Source organism: Pezoporus flaviventris, unplaced genomic scaffold (genome assembly GCF_033815535.1).
Source record: "Pezoporus flaviventris isolate CSIRO_AGI_PZ_B2104156 unplaced genomic scaffold, CSIRO_AGI_Pfla_v1 ptg000016l, whole genome shotgun sequence".
In the NCBI taxonomy this organism is placed as follows: Eukaryota; Metazoa; Chordata; class Aves; order Psittaciformes; family Psittacidae; genus Pezoporus; species Pezoporus flaviventris.
Genome location: NW_026892564.1, coordinates 7,434,578 through 7,452,606, shown reverse-complemented (window position 1 = coordinate 7,452,606; position 18,029 = coordinate 7,434,578). Strand labels below are relative to the sequence as shown.

The 18,029-nt window shown below is 35.6% G+C and overlaps 1 protein-coding gene across 7 annotated transcripts in view; it reads right to left on the bottom strand.

Annotated features, from left to right (window-relative positions):
* Positions 1-18,029, bottom strand: part of PPFIA2 (PTPRF interacting protein alpha 2) — a 321,181-nt gene that overhangs the window by 101,648 nt on the left and 201,504 nt on the right. For all 7 annotated transcript variants that reach the window (XR_009743619.1, XR_009743621.1, XR_009743620.1 and 4 more), the window contains one exon: positions 7,772-7,936. Coding sequence is in view for 2 of the 7 variants with exons in the window: in XM_061454684.1 (XP_061310668.1) it covers positions 7,772-7,936 (165 nt within the window). In the remaining 5 variants the exon portion in view is untranslated. The remainder of the gene's footprint in view (positions 1-7,771; positions 7,937-18,029) is intronic.

Sequence of the window (18,029 nt, the reverse complement as noted above, 5' to 3'; positions counted from 1 at the left end):
TCATCGAAAAACTTCAATTGTTTGTATACCTGAAAAAGTATGTCTTCATTTTCCTATCTATTTTTAAAATCATATTCTGCTTGAAAACCAGTATTATTTCTCCAGTTCTTCTATCAGCTTCCAAGTGCTGCTTGATGACCTGCTCCCAGTCAGACCCAAGACAGTACAAATCTACTATGTGGTACTCACATCTTTCCTCTCTCTCTTATCATGCTCTCTGCCTCCACAGATGTTCCCCCTCTGTGCGTCCTAAAACTCTTTTTCTGTATCCTGCTACTCATACCACCATTTCTATCTTTTACTAGCTCTTCACTATTAAAGTCCATGTCCTACGAGTGAGGGGTGTAGTCCTGTGTTCAAGAATCCTCATTTCAATTTCTCTAACTGCAGTGAGAGCTGGCAGATAACAATTTCTTAATGGAAATCTCAGCTTAGATGCAAAAACTCCATGGAAAAATGACATTCATCTTTCTGGCTTCAGTCCTCTTGGCTGTAAGTACTGCTGGGGGACAAGGTGATTGAGAGAAAATTCAGAAGACTGCAGTTGGTAATTTTACTTCAGATTTTTGTAAGTTTCCTGAAACCTCCATATATTAAAGCCTAAGTGTTTTACAAATGAGAATGCATGTTTAAAAAATATTATAGTATGTCTAACACTGGCATTCACTTTGAATACTGTTAGAATTTGCAAACCAACTAGGTAACATTACTGAGGTCACAGATCCACAGGAGCTGAAATCAGAAAAATTATCCTTAATCTTTATATATTGTGGCACTGTAGAACTGAATCTGAGTGGGTTTTATATGGACATTTCAAAGCCTGAAATAAACACTCCCTGGAAATAATAGGCATTTGTTTAAAAGAAAATTTAGGAGACATTTTTTTTTTAACATGGCACTTCAGAAAAAAATAGGTAGAGAATTAATGTCTTCATTCTGAATATCAAGCTATTATAGTCAAATAGTTTTCTTTTTCATTCTTGGCCTATTTATTGTTGGTAACAAGGAACATTGTTAGTAACATGGAACAGTACCAGTGTGACACAGAGCAACAGCTGGAAGCTGTTTCCTTAGCGTTGCCTTGCCTTGGCTTCCCTTCTTTCTACGTACACAGTTAAAAGTACTGCTTTTTTATAATGAACTAATCAAAACTGTAGTGGTCCTTGTTCTGTGAGTATAAGAGTTGCAAAAGGAACTGAAAGCAACTCTGCCTTGTCACAGGAGACTTTCTTTCTTTTTTTCCCTTTCATCTGCCGAGCGAACAACTAGTTCATTCACATTTTCCATTGGAAATGTTGCAACTTTATTTCTCACTTTAAATTTCTTTCTCAGTCTTCAAATGATTTTAAGATAAACTGGAGGAATAAGACAAAAGCTGAATAAAGATTTCACGTTTGGTCATTCACATTCCAGGAAAGAATACAAAAGCCACACCAAACTATGTGGTATGCATGTATTTTGAAAATATTTTACTCTGAGCAATATTTACCAGTTAGTAATTGTACTAATGTTTTCCTGAACTTTTTAAGTTCATATCTAATAACCTTAGAATCTAAAGACAGGGCAACAGGCAAAGGCTGAAAACCCATATACAAATGCATTGCAAAGACTTTTGTATTGGATTTCCTCTTCAGATTTATGTTACAGCAAGAAAAGCAAACAGAACCATTCTCATTTCTGAGAGGTCCAGGAAAAGGTGTTGTTCCTGGTCACTAGCTTGTCAGAGAACAAGGAGTTGGAATAAATGCAAACTATTTTTATCTGATATTATGAAGGGAGGAGGTATGTGTGTAGTTCATATGAACCATAAATGCAAATTAGCGATTAGAATATTATGCTATTTATCTTGTGCAAGTGAAAGACAATAAGTAACTATAGTTCAGAAAAGTAAGCATTATCTCAGTGAGACCATGTTTATCACTTCAGAAATAACATACTATTTAAATTTCATATAGTCTTTCAATGTATTTCTATTTTCTTTGCAGTAGGTAAAGCTTTACTAAATAAACTTTCACAAAGTAAGAGTAATCAGATGTCACCTGATCTATCAGAACATGCTATAATATGCATGTTTCAAGGACAGATTCCTATTAGAGTGTTGAGCAAAAGGGTTGCACAGCAAGCAAAGGCTTGGATACATCCTCTAACATGTGCCCAGATGACTACATATTCCTCTGGCTTTTAAATGCAACCGCATTATCTTGAAATGTAACATAGTCAATGTCATGTTAGCACTGCTGTTGGTGCAAAATATCACCCATCTTTCTCTGTCTCCTAGCAACTGCTTCCCACTTTTTCCCTTGCTGTCAAATTCTTTCTTCATTCTTTCCAGATCTGCAGCCCACAAAGAGCTTCTAAAAAGCCCTTGCACATGCTACCATTGACTCTCTTTTTTCTTTTTTTCATGAACAGTCTATTGAATAAAAGCTCTCCTAGCTACCTGCTAATGAATAAAAAGATAGTGATAATGTTCACATGACCAGGTTGATTTTATTTGCAAGAATATCAGGTATACTTTTCTGCCATGAATTAGTCATAAGAAACCCAGTGTTTTTTTGAATCTTAGCTAGGACAATAACACCTGGTAGTCTTCTTCCTCTGTGAAGATCAACTGAACTCTTCCCTTGAAGCATCAACCAAAAAAATGTGTTTGCGGAAGAAGTTGCTTTAAATAGTTTCTTCTTTCCAAATGCTTAAATGCTGAGCCCAGAGTTTAAAGCAAAATACGAAAAATGTCTGCATTAAAATACTCAGGCACATGTTAGAATTTAATTATAGGTATAAAATGGAATAAATAAAAAAAACATTTTTCTAGTTTTTGTTCTTCCTTATTTGCATATGAGGAATATGTACTTCCTGACCTACTCTTATACTCAGTGTATATTCTAACCATGAAATTAATCTGAGCTTCTATTTTCTATTCAACTCTAATGATGTCCAGTAAATCTCATCTTCATCTTCTTTATTATAAACTGTTCCAAGTATATTCATATATATCTCAAAATGTTTCATAGAGCTGTCTTACATTATTTCTAAAACTTTTCATTGCATGAAATAAACCAAAGATAGCAGCAGCAGTAAGAGAAGTCTTTGGGAATTGAAGCATTAAGAAGCTCAAGGGTGATTAATTTAAGTTTCCACACAGGCTATCTTCCCTATGAATACAGCCACAAATTTTAAGTGCCTTAGGCAACAGCAAAGGCTTTAGAAATGTTAAGTCAGAATTTCACATCACTCCCAGTTGTAATCAGTTCTAACTTCTGGTTTCTAAAACTTTCAATTTTTTTAATACCTTTTGTTTGTTAGACATAACATAACCCTACACTTATTAAAAACAATCACTGAATTTAACTTTGAACATGAAGAAAATCTAGAATTGGTAGCAGAAGTGTTCACTGCCAGTGTTTTCAGATTTCTAAATATTTTAGCATTATTAGATACATACTGATGTTTGAATATATGTATAGGTTATGCCAAATGAAATTTCTAAATAATAATACAGCTATTGTCATTTTTATTTGCTGTGACACAATTCACCCAAGGAGACACAATGAGATTTATCTGAGATACACATATAATACTAAATATTTATATATTTATTCATTATCCTGAAACCCTAAAGTGAAAATTCTCACAAAACACACTGTGACTATGCAAGAGCAGACTATGAAGATGGCTGTCTGGCACTGCTAGGATTTCACACGGATGATGAAGTAAGAATAACAGCATACTCTTACTACCTTCTACTCACTAGGATTTATATATTTGGTTTAGCCACATGGGACTGGCTTTCTAGCAGGGGAAGCTCATAACAAGATTTCACTCTACAGGGGGTGAAGGGATGCTGAAGGAGCTGTCGAACACTGAAATAACTGTCAATGACATGCTTTCTCTTTCTAATGCACTGTGACACCACCCTCTGTGGTGATCTGTCTTTTGGACAAAAGGTAAAGGCAAAGTATAGACTTCATGTAATATATAGACAAGAGGTCATTTGGAATAAGGTATCTTTCCTGGTTTTCCTTATGCTTAAGCAGTCCTCCTTGGAACTATGAACCCTGAATTGATATGTTTTATTTTCCACCTTCCAGTCTGTTTTGTCTTTTTCATTGACTTTCATTAGAAAAACGAGGATGGTTTTGTAACTCTCCTATGGTGTACACAGCAATCCTTGCATGACCAGTCAAGTTTTGTGGCAGAATTTGCTACAACACCTTGAGATGTTTAAGCGTAGGAAGTGAGAAAGTGAAAGAAAATTTGCATTTAGGAAAAATGGATAGACTTTCTTGAGATTTTTGTGAATTTAAAAGGCAAGCATTTTTATGAAAATATCTTGTTATGCTTTTTCAAGTGTGCAAAGGCTAAATTATTGGTTTCAATGTCAACATTTCTTGTGAAGAAAAAATTAAAGTTTCCAGTATTCATTTGATTTCATTCAAAGGTTCCTGATGAGTGGAAAACCCACAAGTGTTGTGACCACCATTATAAAAGGCAGAAATTATCCTGTGAAAATCCAGGGAAGTACAAGCTGGCCACTCTTGGGATGGTTATGGAGCAAATCTTTCCGGAAGCCACTTCCAGGTACATATGGGACAAGACGGTAATTGGGAAGAGCCAGTATGACTTTGTCAAAGTCAAATGGCATCTAGCCAAACTTGTTGCCTTGTGTGATGAGATGGCTGGCTCAATGGATGTGGGGAGAACAGGGAATGTCTTTTACTTTGTCTTTACTGAGGTTTTCTGCAAGGTCTTTCATTTACCCCTAGAGAAAAGGGTGAGATCTGAATTGGGTAAGGGGATTATATAGTGCATAGAAAATTGGCTGGACTGCAAAGCTTAGAGATTTGTGATCAGTGCTACAAAGTCCAAGTGACGTTCCATTACTATGAATGGAATAACTTCAGGACACAAGTAAGGCTTGGGGAAGAGAAAGCAGTCTTGCAGGAAAGACCTAGGGGTGAATAAAAGCCACACAGCTCAGTCAGCAGACTGAAACAATTATTCCCCTCTGGACTTTTGAGACTGCATCTGGTTTGGGGCTCCTCAGTACAAGAAAGACACTGACAGACTTCAAAGAAGACCTACCAAGTTGGACCTGGGCTGGAGCCCATGGCATATGAGAAGAGGCTGAGAGAGCCGGGTCTCATCACACTTAAGAAAGTAAGGTTCAGAGGAGATGTGGTTTATTTTTTTGCTATCTACAGCTAGGTAACCAGAAGATACGGAGAAAACAAAGCCAAGTTCTTCTTGGAGATGCAGAGTGACAGGACCAGAGGGACAAGGTACAAGACTCAGCAATGGAAACTCCAGCTAGGCATCCTGACACCGTTGTGCCTGCTTTGAGCAGGAAGTTGGGCCAGATGACCTCTAGGAGGTCGAACTTACATTGTTTTACTAATTTCTGAGGAACTTCAATGAATTTTCATAGGTGGATTAATATCTTACTTCTGAGGGGTCTGAAACAAATCTAATTTATGTAATTTTTCTGTCAAAAACCATAGTTTTTTCAGCACATTTGGATGTCTGCAGTCTCTTTTATTTCCATTATTTTTGAGTAGAAGTCTCAATAACACTGACAATGCACAACATCACAGCATAATGTGATAGTATTATATTATCAGGTATCTGGATGGTATACAAAACTTTGATCCAATTCTTCTAAAGAAAGACACTTTAACATAAATAAATAATTTCATACAGGATGTGTACCTGAAAACAATATGCGCTAGGTTTATAATCAATTATTTTAAACTAATTTATTAAACTCTTGCCTTGATTGATTTTGGAAAGTTTTAAAATTAAAATATGATTTACTATATCAAAATTAAAAAAGTTCAATGCATAGAGGTTCAATGCATAGATGAATAGCAAATAGGAAAAAGTCATTTTGGCCAAACTATTTTAAAACTTGTTTTCTAATGTAACAAATCTCCTGTTAATAGGACTGCAGATGGCTGAGTTTTCTACGCTGATAATTATCATTGCCACTGGGACAGAGACCCATTATATGCATAAGATGTGTTACCTGTGTCACTCCAAGATTTTGAAATTAACTGATTACTGATTTTAACCTGTTACAGTAGAAAAACCCACCAGAATTTCCAGAGATATAGGTCAAAACATTATATTTAGCTTCGATCTAATTCTGTAAAATAATTTTCAAAATGAGATGTCAAATAAACTGCACAGTACCTAAACACTAAAACATTCACAAAAGAAAATGTGTAAGAAGTACATAACTGCTAAACAATCAGAATCTATTTAAAGTTTAGTTCTTATTGTTTCTCATATGTATCCAGCATAGTGTCAAAAATTATAGAAGCAGGAAAACTCCCTGTTCTATAATTTTATCAGTGTTTAAAATGTTGGGTAAAAGGTCAAAGCTCAGACCATAAACCCTATCAGTCCTCAAAAGATATTTTTAATAATACAGGATTTTGTAAATCTTAATGACATCTAAAAGCTTATTACAATAAATTGACTACAGAAGCAAGAGTCATTGTATTCCCTTTCCTAGATTTTCTTTAAACATATTTCCATGATATGTAGCTGAACAGAATGTAGAACTAAAGCTATAGCTAAACACAAAATAAGTTTTGATTTGGCATAAAATTCATTTAACTTTGAACCTTATAAATTAACCCAGTATGACCGAAACCCCACAGTGTTTCACACCTTTATTACCAAAGAAAATAAATATTACTATAAATTACTTAAATATGGTCAACTTTCTGAGTATATTTTTGAATTTGGAAAAGTTAAATTTGTTACTGTGAGACCACTCAACTGGTTCTACACAAACGCAGATCAACACTGCAGACAATGGTCATGGATGCTGTGCTACACAAATGTCTCTTCTGCTTTCCCAAATATCTCAAATAGAGAAGCAACTCAGCTGCAGCAATGAGCGCAAGCAAATCAGCCAAGACAAACCCCACAAGGTACTAGGTTCTTTACTCATGAGCAATGGTTCTCATGTGCTCCCTGAATGTGTAGTTTTGAGGCACTTCTTAACTAATTCAGACGCATTGTCTTCTGAATATAATGTTTCTAGACATCATTTGGATTTCTGAATTCATGTCAGCAATGCTCGAAGGGATACCTCCTAGTTGTACAAAGTTTCATTCACACAAAAGTCTTTCCAGCAGAGGACACATGAGGAATCCAGTGGAAAGACCCTCCTAATTAGCATGACTAGATACAGTTGTCATCTGTGGATTTTATCTTTATTCTTCAATGAAGGACCTACTACTTTTTTTTAGGTTACACTACTTATAAAGGAAACACTATGCTTCTGTAGTAAATGACAAAAACATGTCTGCAATTTAGGAGGTTTTCCTTTTAAAACTTTTAAGAGGCAGGTTCATTTATATAGTTAGAAACGTCTCATTCTGCCACTTTATTCTGTGTGTTTTTCAAATGTGAGATACCTACATTTTCTCAGCAATAACTTAAAAGCATATTGTAAAGACAATAAATATCATGGTGTCATCCTTATGTACTGCTAAGTAGAAGCATGTCTGGTAGGGGTGAGATTTGCTTGTTTTGAAAAGTCAGCACTGTTGTCTACAAAAGATAGGTAAAGTGACCTGAAGTGCATTACAGATATTGGTCATACATTCTTATGGTTTTCTCTGGACACATGTAAATGCTGTAAGTACAGGACATATTCCAAGAAGCAAATAAACAATACAGATGCTCTGCTGCATCATAAGGCACAGTTAAGTAAGTTAAAGAGAGTATTTAGTAAGCTTTTTTTTCCATACTGTACCTTTTCATCCAAAGCCTTGTGGTGCTCAAACAGAGATTTCAGAGCTTTGAGGACCTCAACTTCACTGGAAACTCCTGAGGGAGACTGTGCTTGCCGCTTCACCACTGTCATCCTCAGCGACCTTTCGTGTCTTGAGACAAGGCACTCCAAATGTTCCAGTAACAGCTATTGGATTTGATACAAAAGGATATTAATTTTCGTGAATCTAAATGCTATGGGAATTCCAACTATAACCTGCATAGTACCAAACAGCAATTTTCTTAGCAACCTCACTGTAGGAGAGACTACTGGAATTACCGGCAACATTTCATGACTCTAAATCAGATGGAATAAATAGAAAAACACAAAATCTACTCATTTAACTTAAAAATCCGCCATGAAAAGCAAGAACAAGAAATCACTCAGCATAGGGCCACTATTTAACTAAATTAAGTACATATTTACACTATTATTTGTTATAGTAATTGATGAGCATTAACAACCAAATAACAATCAAAGCCAGTCTAAAGCATCATGCAAAAATACTAAAGAAGTTAATAATTAATTCACCATAACTGTAAGATAGTTTCAATTTCTACTGGAAGTTACTTAACAAAATATGTAAAAGTAAACAGAATATCTTATTACATTTTTAAGACTATTCATTCTAAATGCCACAGCTAATGGTGTTTCTTACTGGCATGTGATCTAAAATGTACATGGTCTCTACTGCATCGCAGACATGATGGAAGACAAAAAGATCCATAAAGAGAAATTTCAAGCTATTATAAATATCTGTAAAATAACCTGTAAATAGCCTATTGTTAACCTATTATTATTGTAAAATATATAATTATTTTTCATTATTACTATGAGGTTATATGGAAAATTAAAATGATAGTTGATGTATACAAAATTCCCCGTTTGCCTACACTTTCATAGGACTACCATTGCTGTTCTTACTGCCTGAACATAAAAGAGAATTGGTTAACTGTAAGGTTGAAGCAGGGTAACTAAATTAATGAATCACAATGCATGTTAAATGTATTGTAATTACAATATACAACTATATCTAAGTCACTGAAGTGGAAATTTGAAAGTTATATGGATAGCTGTTTATTATTTCTCCTTCAATGTGTTCTTAATCTAGCTATTGTTACTTATATATTTATCTGTAATCCATAGTTATACTCAGCCACATAATAACTTTATTGTTACATGAATTCATAGTCACAGAAAAGCAAAACCAGAGTATAATCACATTGTAGTTGCAATGTATTGGTATTAAGTCAGGAATGATTAGGGTTTGAAGTTATCTTTGCTTCAAATACAGTTTTTGTGTCTGTATTTGCACCTAGTTATTATGTTACAATAACTGTATCATTCACAAAGATAGTGAACACATATGCAAAATACATTAAGAATCGTAATGACTCCACACAGTTTAAGAAAGGAGGGTATTTCTACCATTTCTGAATTCAAGTGATGGCCTGTATTTATCAAAAGCAAATAAGCAAGATATTAATGAGCTTTGTCATCCAATCCCTGTAGGGCTGATTGTAGATACAGGTGGATTTTTAATTATTTGAGGCAGTCCAAAGTAACAGGCAAATTTCTAGAGACCTCTGCATCACAGAGCCCTTGGGAACTTGATATGGTTCTTTGGTAAGATGGTAACTCAGTACTTAAAGACACAATTGCTATCATGCATAGAGCTGAATTTCTAAATTTTGGTCTAAATTCATGTATCATTGTGATTTTTCTAGGCCACCGAGTTTATCTAGGAGATAGATGGAGAAAAGTAAGTCAATAGCTGATTTCTAATGCCACAACCCACTCACTGCCCCATCTCTGAAAAGAGACCGCGTGGCTGCAACATTCCCTTCTCTCTGCACCCAGACTCTGCCCCATTCCATTGCCCTGGGGTAGCCAGACTCTGGCTCTAATCTATGCTGTGGACTCAGATTTCTCCACAGTCATTTCCAGTTGCTGGCTAATCCTGTTAGAGACCGACTTACCCTGCTCTGCTGTCTGTCTTGTATGCCTTTATGCAGAAACTTACAATGCATCATAGCTACCACAGTAACAGTCTAAATGTGGTGAAAATGATATGAAACTTTGCAGAAATTGGAAGAAAAAGGGAAGATGTTGAACCACAGTTGAGCTTTTAGAATGGCCATTCCTTCTGTAAGTCTGTAGTTGTCTGAAGCTCAAGCTGGCACCCGCTAAAGCGGTTCAGAATAACAAAATCTTGATAGCTAATTTCTGGACAAACACTAAGCAAATTTGTCATATTTCATACTCTGCTACCTAGAACTACTTATGTTCCAGACAAACACAAAAAAAGGAGAGTTCTGAGAGCCTGTATGCAAGTCTTGGTAGGAAGCGAAAATGAGAAAATCTGGTTTAGGGCAAAAGAAAAATTATGGGGACACAGAATTCTTGACAGGGGAAAAATGTTTGTGGTAGAAGAAATTACACATAACCTATAGCACAGAGATTAATAAAGAACATGGGGAAAAAAAATATATACATCCAGAACCATTTTTGAATGGATATAGACACACAGTCTCAAGAGGGAATTTGAAGTCAGGATGGACAGAAGAAAGACAAGATCCTTGTTAAGAGAAGGAAGAATGGAGATCAAAAAGAGTGATGAAGAGAGAAAGAAACATTAAACAAGGCTTCTAAGTATAGAAAGAGAACAGAGTGTTGGGAATTCAGAATTTCTAATGGGGTGATCATGGAGTTTACTATATGGCATGAAAAGTGCAGCACCCTAGTCTTTTGTAGAAGAGCAGGTAACAGGTTAAGATGTTTCCATATTAGAAACATGCAAAATGTAGAAAACTAAACCCATAAAAGTCATCCACTAATTTTTTCTTTAGCTTAGAATTAGAATTTTAGAGATGATAAAACCATATTTCAATGTTGGTATATGTGTCATAGACATCAAATAAATCAAGTGCAAAATATTGTGTTGCCTATTTTACTGTATGAAGACAGATGAGCTGATGTCACACCTAAGTGTCAAAATACTGATGAAGAACTACTGCACTACCTCTGAACATTTCATGCCTTTTTTTCTTTTTTTTTTTTTCTGTTCTTATTCACCTGAATTTTACTCAGTTCAGTTCATTTTTTGTTTCATTTTTCTGGAAACTGCCTATGAACACTGGAATTTTCCTTACTGTCAGCCCAAAGGCTGCTCAAGAAACATGCTGACATAAGCTTCTGGCTTATAAATTCTCTGAGAACTGCTTACAGCAAAACCAGCTGAGCAAGAGTATTATTAACCAGGCCTCCCAATGCCTCATTACTGCCAGGCAGCACTGCCAAGTTCATCATTAAATCATGTCTCTAAGTGCGACATCTACACATCTTTTACATACCTCCAGGGATGGCAACTTAACCACTTCTTTGGGCAGCCTGTTTCAATGTTTGATGACCCTTGCAGCGAAGAAACTTTTTCCACTAGCCAATCTAAACCTCCACTGGTAAACTGGAGGCCATTTCCTCTTGTCCTGTCACTTGTTACTTGGGAGAGGAAACCAACACTTACCTTGCTCCATCCTCCTTTCAAGTAGTTGTAGAAAGTGATACCGTCTTCCCTGAGACTCCGCTTCTCAAGACTAATCAACCCCAGTACCCTCAGCTGCTCCTCATAAGACTTGTGCGCTAGACTCTTCACCAGCTTCGTTACCCTTGGACATTGCAGTGATACTGCTGCTTTACCCAACTTTTGCCCCAGCTATGATTATACTAAAAAAAAAAAAAAACAACAAAAAAACCCCAAACCTTCCCTACTTCCCTGGGAAGAGCAAACCTAACTACACTGAGAGAACTATGAAGCACTCCATTGCTACAGTGATGGGGGAAATTAACATTGAAGATAATGTGTCCAAGCAATGTAGTTTAACAACTAAAGGAAATTACAATAACTTGAGGATATGTTGAGGACTTTCCCCCCTCCCAGTAATTCAAGAATTACTGTTCCAAATAATTGGTGAGAGAACCAAAAATTTCATGTTGAAATAACATTGCAACAATATTAGTAGTTCATTTAAACTGAAAAAGAATTGTTAGAAACAGCTTTAGGTATTTTAGTATGTTCCAATTAAACTCTGGCATTAATACAGATCATGGACTACTGAGAATTTTCTGCTCCCTCACACTGTGTCAAGCTGCTATAGTTGTCAAGCACTCAGAGGGACAGGCAGCTTGCAGAGGAAAGAAGATGAAGATCAACTGTAGCAGGTGGGACAGAATCACCCACGCTTCATTGCTATGCTTCTCCTACTGGAAAGCATAAGTTTGACAATAAATTATGAAATAATCTGACAAGTGAATTTAACTCTTAGGCTGGGCAAATTTTAGGATGCTCAAGATGCCATGCTGATAATTTTATCATAGCTAAATGAGATGAAGTTTTCTGGAGACCTGAACATTAAATGAGCTTAAAGAATGTTTAAAATAATAATCTTAAAACTGAAAAATGCTCTAAGTAATATTTTGCGAGTGAGTGAAGCCTCTTTAAAATGTTAAGTAGAACTAAATCAACAATAATAGAGAAAATTGTCAGATTACACCCAGCTTCCTGTATTTCTCAAATAATTTCCAAAGCACTTATCAAAGTGATTGATTTCTGTGAAATGAAAATTCATACTTAAATGTAATGATATAAACTACATCTACCTATGTCACCTACCTATATTATACTATAACATCATTATTACATGGACGCTGATTTACATATGGAATGTAAAAAAGTTAAAACATTTTTAGGAGTAATGACTTAGTAATTTGAAATTAGTGCCACCGAGTAGAATTTGTATTACTACAGGACCTGGATTATAATCAATATAAAATATTTTATTTTAACTTTCATTACTTTCAACAAACTTATTTGTAAAAAAAAAAAGGTCACAGCAGGATAATAAATGGAGAAATTAAAGAATCAGGAGTGGGTGATGGACAGAAAAGGTGAGGCATAAATAATGGAATACAGGGAGAAAAATCAAAAGATAAGGGATTTACTAAAATCATACAGACTTAGCTCAAGGTTTTCCTTAGAGGAATGGGGCAATCCACTAAGAAGACAATTCTCTTTTGAGGTCCAGCTTAAAATTTCTCACCAGCACAGGCAAAAATTTCCTTTCAGTTTATATTTAGAATGCACATTGTTCAGTGAATCTCCATCTCTGGTGCGAGGAAAGGAGACAAGTAAAATAAGCACATATGAAGCTGAAGATTATCTCTGAAACCAGTCACACAAATCAGTCATTTTCTTCTACATTGTTCCACAGTGACGGAAACCACTTTGCACTTGTGATCAGCTAGGGTGACCTCAAATAGCTATACTGGTAAATTACTAGTGAAAATCTTTCTTTGAAAACCTGAAGTTAGAGCCTAACTGCAGCATATGTCCCATGTCTGTCTTTCTGTACATCTGAAATGGAAAAAAAATACTGGTAGCCTAAAACTTTAATTGAAACAAACATATGTGAAGCAAAAGCATGAAAGAAAATGTAATAATCAGGATAATGGTACAAAGTAATAGAAATGAAGAAAGGGTGTTTTGTGAGAATAATGCAATAACTATATCAAATAACTATTAGATTATAGTGTCTGAAACTACAGGTATTACTATATATTACATTTACTAACTATTGTAACCCTCTTTTCTGTGACAGTACTTATTTTGAAAGAAGAAATGGATGAGTCTAGAGGATAGATATAATGTTGAGGCAAATCTAATTAAATTTATTGTCATTTACATTAGTGAAATAATGCTTTTGCCTTTATAGAACTTTAGGAAATAGCTATACTTATTTTCATGTGTACAGTACTTTCAGACTGTAAGAACATTTTGTCATATTTAAAAAAGAAAACAGAGTGCCCAATTTAGTTTCAGCACCTTTTAAACTAATGTAAGCTCTAAGAAAATGAGCTAAATAAAGGCATCGAAACCACACTTCAAAAGATATTCCCAGAGTTTTTCTGGACAATAAAAAGGAAATTTAATCATAAAATATAGTTTAAGTTCTGATCTAAGTGACTTATGAGACTGCAATGCCTAAATTAAGATGCTTCATAGACTGTCCACTAAAGAATTGAGACAATAAAATATTAATAAAATTAAATGTAAGACAGCCTTGTTCAGGTTAGTAAATGCTTCAGCTCCTGAGGTACTAAGTAGAAGAAAGACAATGACACTGCTTGCTACTGCTGTTTCATGCATGTATAAAGGTTTAATTTTTCTTGTCTCTAGAACTGCTTGAGCTAAAATATTTCAGACCAACTTAAGTAACACTTTTTGTTATACACAAAAAGTATATGTATATGTCTGGTTTTTGTTGCAGTGAAAAAACACAATCAGAATTAAACATATCAGCATTGCAACATTTTTTGTTTCAGCTGTCAAACCAAACTTAAAATTTACTCATAATCATATTCTTATTTAATAAGGTAATCCCACAAACTTTTTCTACTTTTAAAGAATACGCATTGAGACAAAAATAACTTTCAATTTAAATTTAAACTTAGTACAGCCAAATTAGTAGAATTCATAATTTTCTTTAAATAACATGGTAAATCACATTGACCTGTGTTCCAGCTTCAGAAAAGATTCTGTCTTTCCACATGCTATAGGTGATCATTCTACCTAGAGAATATTCAAAGGAATAACTGTAACAGTTGCTATTAATATATTTTTGTATGTTTTCAAAGTTTCACGTAATTATTTTCCGGAGACAACCTGTCTGCCTTTCTGTCAGCAACACCACACCAATCAACATACATACATATGCTCCTGCATTTTCTATTTTGCCTCATATACTGACAGATTTAAGTTGCTAGCTAAGTTCTTGACATGAAAATATTTCTACCGTATTAAATCAGAAAAAGTTAATTATCATAGTAAAAATACATATTCAACAGTAAAAGGTCAGTAGGAAGCTTTGCTTCAGAACGATTGAGTAGGAACTTGATAAACATTGGGATAAAGTTTAAGCACTGATATTTTGGCTGAGACCTTGTGGGTACAGGACTTGATGCTCTGGGTTCAGCTGCATATATATCAAAAGACAGAAGTGATGGTACATTGAAAAATGTGGGACCTGAGCATGACGTAAATGGTATGGAATAAGGGGTGGGTACTTTCCTGGGTTTGCCTGTATTTTTCTCCTTCCTAGTAGCTGGTGCAGTGCTGTGTTTCAGCTTTAGCCTGAGAACAAGGCTGATGTAATTCCATCATGGTCTCCTTCTAATGCATGTTTCTGTAAGGGTCTGTCAGGGCAGCCTGTCATAGAGGGCAAATCAGGATACATGTGGTTGTGTGGTTTGGGGGGAGGGTTGGTTTGTTTCTGTGGAGATTGGCAAGAAGTGTCTGGGGCTGTTGCCAAGAAATAAACCCACAGGTATGTATCTGGAGTAAAGAACTGCCAGTTAGGCATAACTGAAAATGTAAAAGTGAGCTAGCAGGCTCGTGTGTACTCAGAACCTGACAGAGTTGTCACTTCTATTTCTTCTTGCTATCTTCATTTTGAAGCAGTAGGTACTTCAAACAGTGTATTTATGCTGCTACCCCAGGGAGATAAAAAGTTGGATTTAAAAATTCAGAAACAGCAATCTGAAAATTTGGAACTCAGCCTCTTTATTTAAAAGTAGTAGGAACTGCTACTCGAAAGAAAAATGTTTGTAGTGAGTGGTTCCACTCCCTGTGGCTATGCATGTGCGCGCCCTGGGATGCAGGTAAGGCTTGCTAACATAGCCAACCTAGACCTGGGTAAAGTGTGAACGCTAATGGGATGGAAGAAAGAAACATTATTTGGACTAAGTTCATATATTAGAAAATACATCTAATTTCCTCGTCACAAAAGTGTTATCAGTGGCTCCCCAAACACTATTACTTTACTAAAATCTTTGCTTAAACACGGAAGAATTTTGGAGCAACTTTTTGTTACAAAATATTAATGCTATTTTGCATTAGTAACAGCAGAAATCTCAGTTTGCAAAAATGCTTCTTTCTAGGCAATGTCTTCTGAATGAGTGTTGCCAGAATTCTCAACACTAGCGCCTTAGCAAGACTGTATTCTGAAGACAACACCTTTGTCTCTAAAATGCCGATCTTTCCCTATAAAAGATACATACAGGACCCTCTAGAAGACAGCACTACTATTACAGCAAACTCTGACAACTAATGTATGTGGCAGTTTAGACTGGCAAGAACATATATATGACATGATGGGGCAATAACTTATTAATGAAAAAGGTAGAGGTCAGGGTAAGGCATGAATGTTTTCTCTCTCTCCTTCCCCATTAATACTTGGACTACATCTTCTCCTTTTGTTTACTGTAACATCTCCTGCACTTCCTGTATCATTTTCATAGCATAAAGGTTTTACTCTCCAATACCCAGTTTCATCCTCACTCTGAAAACACACTGGTAGAGTTTACTAATTTTAACTGCAAGGACTTTTCGCAAGGATTGTCACACCCTATCACTCTCCTTCATTGGTATTAGTTCTCCTGGAAAATCTCTTACAAATTTTTCTTTTATATAACACAAGAAACGTAAGAGTGGATGATCTTTAAGCTTCTCGGTTTGCAAAGAAAATGCCTATGATTGAGCTCAGTCTGACTTAGGTGTGACTTGCGGTTGACTCATCTTCCTTTTCTCTCACAGTTGTTTGGCAAGGAGGTATCTTTGGCTCCAAGCTGTTTGGGAATTTCTGCTAGTCTGCTCTGCTTATGTCAAGACCCATAGTAAGTATAGGTACATTGCAGTTTGAATGTACCAAAGCTGATGTTCAGTGGGTTTTGTAGTGAAATGCATAAAGCACTGTGCTAGACAGACTAATGCACATACTTAGCAAGAACTTAGGACAACTGAGAAGATGACATTGCAAATTTAGTTTATATGGTATTTTTTCTGTAAAGAAAGGGAAATTCATGAATGTTCTGTGCAGGAATGGGTATATATAGTTTGTTGAATAGGTACAACTGAATGTATTTTTTAACTACATTTCTGCATTCAAAAATTTATTCTGGAAATTAACACAAAGCGTTCTTTATTCTATGTAAATAATTTTCTTAATGGAATTTCCTATTTTTACTTTAAATACTAAAATACCCGATATATATAGCAGTTACTTAAAGTTTAAGCAGCTTTAAAAGTCTTGAGATTTGTAGAGATGTTTTGCTAAAAAATACAGTACAATTCCTACATGCTTCTTTACTAATTAATTCTATTTTTGTGGGAGTCATTTCAGACAGTTTAGAATGTATGAGATTTGTGTGAGAAAATGTAGATCTTACCTATGACTCCCATCACATTTCCCAAACCTTAGAGGTGATGGAAATCACCTCTAAGACTTTTGTGCTAAATGTGATCATCTCCTGTACTTCCAAGCTAGCATGGAAGTAGATGGGACAGCTTTGCCTTTTTGCAGGCACCTGTATCATATGTCTTTCCTTAGATTTCTGAAGCCTATGACACCCTGGTGATATAGTTACACAGAAGAAAGAAAAACCCTCTCTCAGTTCTTTTGTCCTGTAGGTTGTTACAGTTCCTTCAGAATGCAAATCAGCTGACCAAAGAAAGATGTTATCTGACCAGCCAAAGTGCTATTTGTTTAATGAAATGATGAAAAAAGGAAGAGTTACCCAGATCACAGAAGAATGAAATATGGATGTGAGAAATCATCCTTGGTGTTGAACCTCTCTGAGATCTATTCCATACGTTCATTACCAGCCTGACTCCTGTCTCATCTGGGACTACTTCATTTTTTTTCTCACATATTTCCACACACCATAACGTCTCCTTTGCTCCCCTCTTCCATTTCTGGATTAGTTCTGCCTTTGTCCAGATACTTGCATGTGCAAATTATTTTATTCTGAAAACCATTCTGTACAGCAGTTGAGAATTTTCAGAGCATGCTATCACATATTCTTGTCCCCAGACAAGACATCTTCTGATTGAAGTAGAACATGGTAAATTTAAGGCTGAAATCTTGTCCTAACTCAGCTGCATGGTACGTGACATTTACTGTAGGGTCACATGGCTGCATCTAGACGAAGCAGTCTGACTATGACATGTGTGGCAGCCTTCATCTCATCCTTATTCAGATCAAATCCAAGGCACAAAAGAAAGCTGGGTCTGTTGCAACCTTGCCTTTAGCCTTGGTAAGACACGAGGATATGTGAAGGTTACTTAGGCAGGCCTGGGGCTTGGAAGGCTGCATGAGTCCCTTGCTTTAGAAAGCATTTAAACTGAATG